At 39.5% G+C, this 12,159-nt stretch overlaps 1 protein-coding gene across 1 annotated transcript in view; it reads right to left on the minus strand.

Moving 5' to 3' along the window:
* col22a1 (collagen, type XXII, alpha 1) overlaps window positions 1–12,159 on the minus strand; it is a 277,290-nt gene that overhangs the window by 47,973 nt on the left and 217,158 nt on the right. Inside the window, exons 40-44 of the mRNA XM_060824058.1 lie at window positions 11,605–11,682; window positions 9,367–9,402; window positions 6,469–6,513; window positions 2,199–2,243; window positions 1,149–1,196 (exon numbers count right to left, since the gene is read on the minus strand). Coding sequence (XP_060680041.1) covers window positions 1,149–1,196; window positions 2,199–2,243; window positions 6,469–6,513; window positions 9,367–9,402; window positions 11,605–11,682 — 252 coding nt within the window. The remainder of the gene's footprint in view (window positions 1–1,148; window positions 1,197–2,198; window positions 2,244–6,468; window positions 6,514–9,366; window positions 9,403–11,604; window positions 11,683–12,159) is intronic.

The raw sequence follows: 12,159 nt of genomic DNA on the forward strand, positions 1-12,159 counted from the left end.
ACATACAGCTCTGTGCACCCCCTCTTATCTTGAACAGCCATCCACATTTCCTACTGTTTTCTTTTCAATGCTATTAATCCCTGCCATTTCAAATCACAACTTACATTAACTGTGCATATTTTACTCACTGTAATAAAGCAAATAATCATCTTCCAACAATATTTGTGGCTGTTTTCACCCAACAGAATGAATGATGTCATACATAGTGCTTGATTAGTCAATTATAAAGACAGAGTCATTGACATTCCATATTACCTTATGATTAATAAGACCAAGAGATAGTCTTACTGCAGCCATCTTAGGGTAATATTAATCAACCACTGTGACATCATTACAGAATCGTTTAGTAATTGAGAACATTATTAATAGATGAAATAATAATAGATATCAGAAGAAAATTTCGAAATGTACCAGCAGATTTTTCAATATTGTCACTGAAAATGTGAAGTAATGGCAGAATTTGCAGGACTTATTTTTGGAATAGCAGAGAAAGCAATAACTTTACCAAATCCTGATTTATTTGTCCCTCTAAAAACATCGTTGTTTTTCCAAAAGGTATGCTGACCCAGTTTGCCAAAGGGACAACTGCATTAGCAAATTATTGTTTCACTTTCAGTCCCTCAGGGGTACAATAATCAATCCATAAGAAAGCATATTAGTGATCTAGAAATTCAAAGGACCAGGCTAATGCCTTAGGACATGAATTTGAATTCCACCATGGAAGGTGGTGGTATTTAAATTTAATTAATTAAAATAAAAATCTGGAATTGAGAGCTGGTAGTGGTAATGGTGATAATAAAACTATCATTAATTGTTGTAAAACAAAAAACCTATATGGTTCATTAATATTACTTGGATAAGGAAGTCTGCCATCCTCACTTGGTCTGGCCAACTTCAGATCCACAATTCAATAACTGGCTAAATCTTAATTACTTGCAAAAACATTGAAAGAATGGGAACAAACGCTGGCCTCACTAGTAATGCCCACATCCCATGAACAATAAGAACACTGGCGTTTTCACAATAATGGTTATGACCAGCATTGGTATAAGCATCTAAGAAGAGTACTGCTTGCTGCTTCATATTTTTCTACATGGCTCCCACCCCTCTACCAAACCTATTTTATATCAGGTTACCAAACCACTCACCTGAACCATGTATTCTATTTGTCCCCTTGAAATAAGAGGTAATGATGCCTGCAGGTCAGAAAATACTATTACATCAGTGTGATACAACTATACTAATGCAATTTCACATGAAATGTTAGCTATGCTTCTTTAACTTTGCGCCTTTTTTTGGAATTACTTTACTCAGGAATTGAATATGGTAAAGTTAGCATCTTCAGTTTGGTGGTAAGATGCTCATAGCAAAGTTACTAAAAGAGGGAATGAGTGAAAGAAATTAAGGAAAGAGAATTTATCAAAGTCAATGATGTGCATCAAGGGAAGGGGTCGAATCCTTGACTTCACTGAGCTCCTGATCTTTACAACAGCTGGGACTTTCCGATCTCCACAGCCATAAATATGTGAATATTTATCCAGCATATTCTAAAGATTCAGGAGCTCATAAGCTTAAAGGTCTGGGTAAAACAGGAATGCCAAGGAGTAATTGACTTGCACTGGTTAATTTGCCACCCAGTCAATCAGAATGGGCATCAGAATCATCCTGCAGGAGGATGTGTTTGAAAATAGCATCAAGAAAATAAAAGGCATCAAAAAATGGCAACATCGGATCGATTTAAAAGTGTGCATGAGTATATTTCCAATATAACCTAAAAAAAATTGAAAGTCATTTGTAAATGTGGGACACACAAAAGGTCTTTATTGAATTAAATCATGAGGTACTCTTGGTTCCCCATGTGATACAGATACCAGAGACAGAAATTTTGGATCAGGTTACCCAATCAGGTGGTCCACTGATCCACATAAAGTCAGGAGTTCTGGGAGGGAATGAGCTCAAGCAGAACAGAGGGAAAGAAGCAAGGAAATCTCATATAATAAAGGAGACAAAAAAAGAGAAATAAAATATGATAGCAGATACTGAGTACTAGAAAGATTTAAAATGCTGAAAGAATAAATACTTCAACATTAAATAATCAGCAATGCTGATCAAAGGTTAGTATCAGCAAGCAAGAACTGGCAAAAGGAATAGTTTCTGGAAAAAATGATAATAATAGTACACAGGAAATGCCAACATACAGGTTCTCCTGGAGGTCCTGGATCTCCTCTAGGCCCTGGTAACCCCTGCAAGACAAACAGAAAACATTTGACAACAAGCAATTACATCAGTTGCCAAAGGTATGTTGATACAGCAATTCCAAGCAGTTGCAGCCTCCAGAAAGACCTAAAAGTAGCTCAAGCAAAGACTATGGCACAAAAGTTTTGGAGGTGGCTTATTCACAGTGAGACTGGTGAAGGCTATCATCATGATAAAGCTGCAATGCTGAACATTATATTTTATAATGTTTCAATTTGTTTCACCTTTTTAAATTCTATAATCAAAATCGAATGAACAACTAATTTTTTTTGCTACTGACTCCTCAAAGATTTGATTCTGGATGACAACTCTACAGACAAAAAAAACTAAATGAAAATGGCCTGTCATCTGTAATTAATCCATTTCTTTTTCTTATTATTATATGATTTAATTATCAACAGGATAATTAACAACAATCAAAGAATGCTGTGCCACAACTGTTGGAGCACACAACTTTCAAACAGCATCACCAGATAAAACTCAGGCATAATGACTTTGTATATCTGCTACCCCAACCTCTCCCAGGTTTCTTTCATCTCCAAGATGCCAGCCATTGCAATACTGCAGCAAGCTAGATCATTGACACAGCAAGATAAGGCCAGAGTGCAACATTGATAATGGTATTACCATGATAAATGTACTTAGTATACATGAAAAATATTATGTCCTGATTTTTCAAAAGCTGAACATCTTTACTTTCATAGTTAACTTCAACAGCTTTGTGAAGAAGGAAAAGGACAAAGGGAGACTCCAGGAAACTTCAATGTAAATTTAGAAGAGTACTGATACTTTATGTACACTATCAATCTTTATCCATCTTGACTGATATTTGTTTATCCCACTCCAGTAAGAGGGGCGTTAATGGAAACGGTTAGTTATTTACTTGAAAGTGGTCACAATAAATGGATCATTAATCGCTTCCCTTCCAACTTTTTCTAACATTAATACAACTGTACGAGGCTACCTGATTATTTTGGCATTGTTTAAAACCACACAACACCAGGTTGTAGTCCAACAGGCTTATTTGGAAGTACAAGCTTTCGGAGCACTGCTCTTCATCATGTTCCCCACTAGTTACCTGATGAAGGAATGGAGCTCCAAAAACTTGTACTTTCAAATAGTTCTGTTGGACTTTAGCCTGGTATTGTGTGGTCTTTAATGTTGTCCACTCCAGTCCTCATTTTGGCATTGCTTTAGCGCTGGTTTAGCCAATCTGGGAAAATTGCTCCTGAACTTAATTTCCCTTGATTTTAGTAGCTTTCCAGGGTGATATTTTGCCAACTGCCCAAATTCAGCATGCCCCCATTAAAAATTAGACACTGTAATTTGAAAATCCTTTTCTTCCATTGGCTTTTCCTTGAATCTTCCTATGCCAATCGTAGCCCACTGGAATAGAGAGGGATATGTTAATCCGCTGTTGAATCTGAAATAGTGCCACTAAGCAATGAGTCTTTAACGCGTTCTTCTTATAACAAAGAACAAAGAAGAACATAGAAAATGGGCTTTTGCCCGAAACGTCGATTTCGCTGCTCGTTGGATGCTGCCTGAACTGCTGTGCTCTTCCAGCACCACTGATCCGGAAATAGAAAATGTACAGCCCAGGATCAGGCCCTTTGGCCTTCCAAGCCTGAGCTGATCCAAATCTACTGTCTAAACCTGTCGTCTAATTCCTAAGCATCTGTATCCCTCTGATCCCCACCTACTCATGCATCTGTCCAGACACATCTTAAATGAATCTACTGCGCCTGCCTCTACTACCTCTGCTAGTAACGCGTTCCAGACACCCACCACCCTCTGCGTAAAGTACTTGCCATGTGTATCACCCTTAAACGTTTCACCTCTCATCTTGAAAGCGTGACTCCTTGTTATTGGATCCTTCACCCTGGGAAAAAGCTTATTGCTATCTACCCTGTCGATACCCTTCATGATTTTGAAAGCCTCAGTCAGGTTCCCCCCTCAATCTCCTTTTTTCTAATGAAAACAAACCTAACCTAATCAATCTCTCTTCATAGCTAGCACCTTCCATACCAGGCAACACCCTTTTAAACCTTCTCTGCACCCTCTCCAAAGCATCCACTTCCTTTTGGTAATGTGGCGACCAGGACTGTACACAGTATTCTAAATGCGGCCGAACCAATGTCTTGTACAATTTTACCATGACTTGCCAGCTCTTATACTCAATACCCCGTTCAATGAAGGCAAGCATATCCTTCCTGATGAATCTACTGCGCCTGCCTCTACTACCTCTGCTAGCATTTGCCCGAAACGTCGATTTCGCTGCTCCTTGGATGTTACCTGAACTGCTGTGCTCTTACAGCACCACTAATCCAGAAGCAAGCATACCATATGCCTTCTTGACCACTCCATCCACCTGCGCAGCAATGTTTAGGGTACAATGGACCTGCATTCCCACATCTTTCTGCCCATCAACTTTTCCCAAGGCTCTTCCGTTCACTGAATAATTCGCTCTAGAACTAGACTTGCCAAAATGCATCACCTCACATTTGTCTGGATTGAACTCCATCTGTCACTTCTCTGCCCAACTCTCCAGTCTATCTATGTTCTCCTGTATTCTTTGACAGTCTCTTATGCTTTCTGCTACTCCACCAATCTTCGTGTCATCTGCAAACTTGCTGATCATACCAACAATGCCCTCTTCCAGGTCATTTATGTATTTCACAAACAACAGTGGCCCCAGCACTGATCCCTGTGGAACACCACTGGTCACCTTTCTCCATTTCAAGAAACTCTCTTCAACTACTACTCTCTGTCTCCTGTTGCTCAACCAGTTCTTTATCCACCTAGCTAGAATACCCTGCACACCATGTGACTTCACTTTCTCTATTAGTTTACCATGGGGAACTTATCAAACGCCTTACTAAAGTCTATGCATATGACATCAACAGCCCTTCCATCATCTATCAACTTGGTCACTTCTTCCAAGAACTCTATTAAGTTGGTAAGGCATGATCTCCCCCGCACAAAACAATGTTGCCTATCACTGATAAGCCCATTCTTTTCTAAATATAAATAGATCTTATCCCTCAGTACCTTCTCCAGCAACTTTCCATCATTGACGTCAGGCTTAACTGGTCTGTAGTTACCCGGAATATCCCTACTACCCTTCTTGTACAGAGGGACAACATGAGCAACCCTCCAGTCCTCCGGCACCTCACCTGTATTTAAGGATGACACAAAGATATCTGTCAGAGCCCCAGCTATTTCCTCTCTTGCCTCTCTCAGCAAGCTGGGATAGATCCCACCCGGTCCTGGGGATTTGTCCACGTTAATAACCTCTAGCCTACCCAATACATCTTCCCTACTTAAGTCAACTTGATCCAGACTAATCAAACTTCTATCTCTAATCTCAACATTCATGTTCCTCTCCCCAGTGAACACTGATGCAAAGTAATCATTCAGAATTTCACCCATTCTCTCAGGTTCGACACACAGCCTTCCTTCATTATCCTTTAGTGGACCAATCCTTTCTCTAGTTACCCGCTTGCTTCTTATATAAGAATAAAATGCTTTGGGATTCTCCTTAATTCTGCTCGCTAAGGCTATTTCATGACCCCTTTAAGCCCACTTGATTCCTCATTTAAGGCTGGTCTTAATCTTCCAATATTCCTCCAGGGCCCACTCTGTTCTTAGCTGCCTGGACCTTATGTATGCTTCCCTTTTCCTCTTGGCTAGTCGTACTATTTCTCCTGTCATCCATGCTTCACGAATCTTGCCTTTCCTATCCTTTGCCTTCAATGGGACATGCCTATCCTGCACTATCTTTGAAAGCCTCCCACTTATCAAATGTGGACTTCCCTTCAAATAGTTGCGTCCAATCCACATTTCCGAGCTCCAGCCTAATTTTGATATAATTGGCCTTGGCCCAGTTTAATACTCTTTCCTTAGGACCACTCTAATCTTTGTCTATGAGTATTCTAAAACTTACAGAATTGTGGTCACTGTTCCCAAAGAAATCCCCCAGCGCAACTTCTACCACCTGTCCTGGCTCATTCCCCAGTACCAGGTCCAATATGGCCCCTTCCCTCATCAGACTATTGACATACTGCCTTGCCTTCTCCTGTGTTACTTAATCAGGGATAGAGTCTCACTATAATGGAGTTAATATGGAAATTCAGTGTACAACAAGTTAAAGTTATTAAAAATCACATAAGCTGAAATGGCAGTTCCCTTAGAAATTTCAGAAAGACTTACATCACTTCCAGGTTGGCCTGGAGTTCCAGGTGAACCTCGTGGACCCTGCCAAGTACAATTTAAAAAATCAGTTTTGTCAATCAAAGAGCAGATAAATCAGCTAATTCAGGCAATAATGTTGACACAGTCCCCCCATTTGAACTTAAATGCAACTCTGAACAACTTGCATACAACAGGAGTTTGTGAAGACAAGTAACATCTTTTAAATAATCTGTTATCCATGTAATGGGAGTAACACAATGCCATGTTTTGTGGTAGTTTTGTGCTGTACATTCTTCCCCTTCTCTCCTGAAGGTTGCTCCCATTTTTTATGCACCTAGCTCAAGTGTTTGTTCCTCACCTTGATCAATGCCGATTCAGATCAGATCTCTCTAGCCAATGCCTTATTTCCTTCACTTTTACTTTTGAGTTGAAATCACTGTAAAGGATTGCAACAGCGGTTTATCACTAGGCATGACTGTTGCTGACTTACTCATAATCTCTACTGCTGAGCACTGGTTAACTCGCGAGACATCTGGCACTCAGGATTGTTTGTTATGGAATGAATGGTTTTGTTCAGAATTCCAAGTACATTTTCTGTAAAGGCTTTATGTACACTATGTGAAATTATGAGGACAGACCTTGTAGTGGGATTGGGGAGAGGAAAGTGAAGTTTACTTTGACAATCTAACTGGGAGTGAACCCAGGAAAATGAATCCCTAAAAGAAACATTTTTAGTGCTATTTGCTGTCAAAACTGTCTATGTCCACCACAATTCCCCCCTTATCTCTCTGATTAAGAACAAAGAACAATACAGCAGAGGAACAAGCCCTTTGGCCTGCCAAGCCTGCACCGCTACATTTTGCCCTTCCATGCTAAAACTGTCTTCACTTACAGCATCTGCATCTCTCTATTCCCTTCCAATTCATGTCTTCATCCAGATGCTTCTTGAATGCTGCTATTTTATCTGCTTCCACCACCTCCTCCGGCAATGCCCAGTGTGTGAAAAACTTGCCTTGCACATTACTTTTAAACTTCCCCCTTGCACCTTGAACCTGTGTCTCCTAATAATTGAACCCTCCAACTTGGAAAAAAAGACTTTCATCCTTTCCACGCTATCCATATCACTCACAATCTCATAAACTTCTATTAGGTCGCCCCTCAATGTCCTGTGATCCAATGAAAACAAACCCAATCTATCCAATCTTTCTTCATAGCTAGAAGCCCCCACACCAAGCAACATCCTGGTAAACCTCTTCTGTACCCTCTCCAAAGTATCCACATCCTTCTGGTAGTGTGTTGACCAGAACTGTATGCACTATTCCAAGTGTGGCCTAACTAAAGTTCTATAAAGCTGCAGCATAACTTGTCTATCCTTATACTCAATTCTTATCAGAAGCTGCTCTTCTCAGTAAGAAAGAAAGGCAGCAGTTGGAAACTGGTGTACACCCTTCTTCATATATTAAGATCATGCTCTGAGAATGTAATCAAGGTTTAACTGGTATTCCAACCAGAGAAATGCCATATAATATTGAGTCATACAGCATGAAACCAGACCCTTTGGTCCAACTTGCCCGTGCTGACCGGGTATCCAAACTGAACTCATTCCATTTGACTGTGTTTGGTCCATAAACCTCTCAGCTTTTCCTATTCATGTACCTGGACAAATGTCTTAAATGTTGTAATTGTAGCTGCCTCTGCTTCTTTCTCTGGCAGCTCATTCCACACACGCACTACCGTCTCTGTGAGCAAGTTACCCCTCAGGTCCCTTATGAATCTTTCCCCTCCAACTTTAAACCCATGCCTTCTAGTTTTGCATTCCACCATCAGGACATCTTACTGAGATTTGTACATACATTGATGAACTTTCAGGGCTAAAATAGTATGTATAAACTTGGGTTGGACTGCCTTGAGATTGGAAAGAGCTAATGCAGTGAAAGTGTCTGAAATACTAAGAGGTTTCGATAGTCAGGTACATGGGCCCTAATGTCCATGGCACCCATAAATCCAGAATAAAGGAGCCTAAACCTAAAGTTATAGGAAGGTCATTTAGAACTGAAACCAGAAAATACTTTTAGTGGAAATATGGTACACCCTTCCTCAAAAGCCGTTTGATTAGATTAGATTTTCTATGGTATGGAACAGGCCCTTCGGCCCAACAAGTCGACACTGACCATCCGAAGAGTAACCCACACAGACCCATTCCTGTATATTTACTACACATTGACTACTGCACTTATCACTATGGGCAATGTAGCACGGAGCACCCAGAGGAAATCCACTCAGACAAGGGGAGAATGTGCAAACTCCATAGAGACAGTCGCCCGAGACAGGAATTGAACCTGGGTCTCTATCACTGTGAGGCAGCAGTGCTAACCACTGAGCCACCATGCCACTCCAAGTGAAATTCTGAACACTGAAATAGGTGGATTCTTTGGATAAGAATTACAAGTTGTTTGGGGAAAATAGTGTTCAAATGCTGGTCACCCATGATCTACCAGAGGAAAGAATTGCCCTGAGAGGCGAGAATATCTACCGCTTTGCCAAAGCCTAAGCCTAAGTTCCTTGTGGGACCAGAAAATCCAGGAGTGGCCAACTTTCAACTCTTAACCTATTTGCATTATCTTTACGGCAGCAGAAAATATTTACTTAGTGAAAGGAAAACAGTGTGGTCAAAACTATGACAGTGTTTATTGAATGCATGTGGATCACTGAATTAACCAAAAGACATGATGCGTCAAATGGTACCTTCTTGATGGAGTTATTGCAACTCATGACAGGTTAATTGAATTTTAGATTTTAAACATTGAGAAAGATCAGTTAGCAAGAAAATTCATTGCTCCTTATTGTTTTGCACTGTTTTGCTCTCAACTCTAATTCTCAAAATGATCTGAATGTTTCTGATCCCAGTTGTCATACCGGATGGCCTCTATCTCCCGGTTGTCCAGCAGCACCCTAGACAAGAGAGAAATAAACACAATATTATCATTTTTATTCAAAGAAAGTAATTGGCATTTCCAATTTCTGTTTGAGTAGATTCTCATGACATGGGGAATGAGGAAGTGTTAGGGAAGGAGCACAGGAACAGGAGTAGGCCATTTAACCCATTGAATCTGCTCTAATAATAGAGAGGATCATGGCTGATCAAACAATTTCAATGAATTAATCAACATTATTGTCATAACCATTTATATAATTAATAATCAAATACTTATCAATTTCTGCTTGGAATTCAGTCAAAGACTGAGCTTCCACAGCTCTTTGGAGTAGAGAATCTATAGGATTCACCACCCTCTGAGTTACAAAAAAACTCTCCTCTCTGTCCTAAGTGGCGAATTCCTTTTTAAAATTTTGTCTCTTAGTTCTAGACTTTCCATTCAGGGGAAATATCTTACCTGCATCTTACACTCTGCATCCCCTTTAAGTATTTTGTAGGCTTGAGTTGGATCACCTCTCATTCTTTGAAATTCTAGAGAATACAGGCCCCAGTTTGTTCAATCTGTCTTCACAGGCCCAATGCATCATCCTGGGTACAAGTCTGGCGAACATTTGCTGCCCTCCCTCTGTGACAATAATATCTTTCCTGAGATCAGGAAACCAAAACTGCACACAATACTCCAGGTGCAGTTGAACCAAGCTCCTGTAGGATTAAAGCAAGATTCCACTGCCTCTGTAATCAAATTATCTATCACTAAAGGTGAACATTCCATTAGTCTTCCTAATAACTTGTTGCACCTGCATGTTAGCTTTCAATGACTTATTGTCAAGGACACTCAAGTTCTGTTATACATCTCCACTTTCCAACCTCTCACCATTTAAGAAATTATTCGCATATCTATATCTACTACCAAAGCAGATAACTTCTAATTTTCTCTGTTCTATTCCATTGCCATGTTTTGCCAAATAATTAAATCCTCCTGATGTTTTGCATCATCTTCAAAACCCAGGTTTCTTTGTATCATCTGCATAATCAGATACATTACAGTTCATTCCATTTAAATTATAGAGATATATTACAAACAGCTGGGACCCTTGCAGTTCCCCACTCATCACGGTCTGCTAAAATTTACTCCTATTGTCTTTTTTTGCTGTTTGTTAACCAATCTTTGATTTGTGCAAGTAGATTACCTTCTGTACCATCTGCTTTTGGTGTACTAATCAATCGTTTTAAGAACCTTCTGTAAATTGAAATACACTTCACCCACTGACTCCCATGATCAATTTTGTTGGAAATATACCCAAGTAAACAATCCAAGCTGACCGCACACAGTCAAACACTTTTCTTTCTAAGTGTCCATTTACCACATCCTTTAAGATAGTTTCTAATATACGCTAAGTCTTACTCTTTTGTTTCTTTCTTAAATAATGGGATAACATTTTATTCCAACGTGCAGGAATCATTGCATAATTTTTTGACTTTTGAAAGATAACTATCAGTACATTGGCAATCTCTTAACCAACTCATTTAATACTCAGGTCCAACAGGGTTTGGACTGTGTAAAAATGAAATGTATGTTGCCACGGTAAAAGAATTGAAAACTTAAGTGTACAAATTTAAGATAACTGGAAACTTAAGGAAATGTTCTTTCACGCAGTTAAAGTTGGGGACCGGAGTACACTGCCTGAGAGTGGAAGGCAATTTCCAATTTAGGTGGTAAGTAAATCTTTATTTGAAAATATAGACAAAAAAACGTGTGCAGTGGTTTTGCACTCAGTAGGAATTGAGTTGAGGCAGCTCAAATCATTTTAATTTTCTCAGACATGCTTGTGCAGTATAGGAACAAGGTTATGGAGATATAGCACTTCACATAAAGGATTTATTACTTTACAAATTCAGGAATAATGACTCTTTGGTCCAAAACATCTGTACTGACCAGGTTTCCCAAACTAAACTACTCCCATTTGCCTGTGTTTGTCTCATATCCCTCCAAACATCTCCTGTTCATGTACCTGCTCAAATGTCTTTCAAATATTGTAACTGTACTTGCATCTATCAATTCTTTTGGCATGTCATACCATACATGCACGACCCTCTGAGTGAAAAGGTTGCCCGTCAGTTCCCATTTAAATCTTTCCCCTATCAGCTTAAAACTACACAATTCTGTTTTCAAGGGCAATTTAGAGATTATTTTTGGACAATGTATTGAATTAAATTACCGGTGGTCCTGGGTTTCCTTCACCTGGAAGGCCTCGGTCTCCTGGTAACCCTGGTAAACCAGGTTCTCCTGGGTCACCCTGCAAGAAGTAAAAGAAACAGATGTTTCAGAATAAACAATCCATATCAAGACATGGGACTGAATAACTCACTGACCTTTTTCATTTTTATTTTTGTCATTGTTGATAATTTATCCTGTGAGATATCCCTGTCTCAACAAATGTTTTCTGATAAACTTCTGCAGTAGACATTACCCACTGCTATAAGGATTGGAAAACCTAACAGATTTTATCTTCTCTTTCTACTTGATGTTTCTATGGAAAGGGGAGGATGAAATAGGCTATAAATATATGTTAGTCACTGATCAACTGTACAAGCATCTTTATTGAGAATGTTTGGAATTTAAATCCTGCTAAAAACATGGTCTACTTAAGATAACAAACGCTGCTACAATTAAGGGAATCAAATAAGCAAATGAGGGAGAAATGTACAGAAGGCTATGGATCTGAAAGAAAAGTGTGAGAAGAGTATAGAAACGTCAGTAGACCATATGAACT

Source organism: Hemiscyllium ocellatum, chromosome 4 (genome assembly GCF_020745735.1).
Source record: "Hemiscyllium ocellatum isolate sHemOce1 chromosome 4, sHemOce1.pat.X.cur, whole genome shotgun sequence".
Classification (NCBI taxonomy): Eukaryota; Metazoa; Chordata; class Chondrichthyes; order Orectolobiformes; family Hemiscylliidae; genus Hemiscyllium; species Hemiscyllium ocellatum.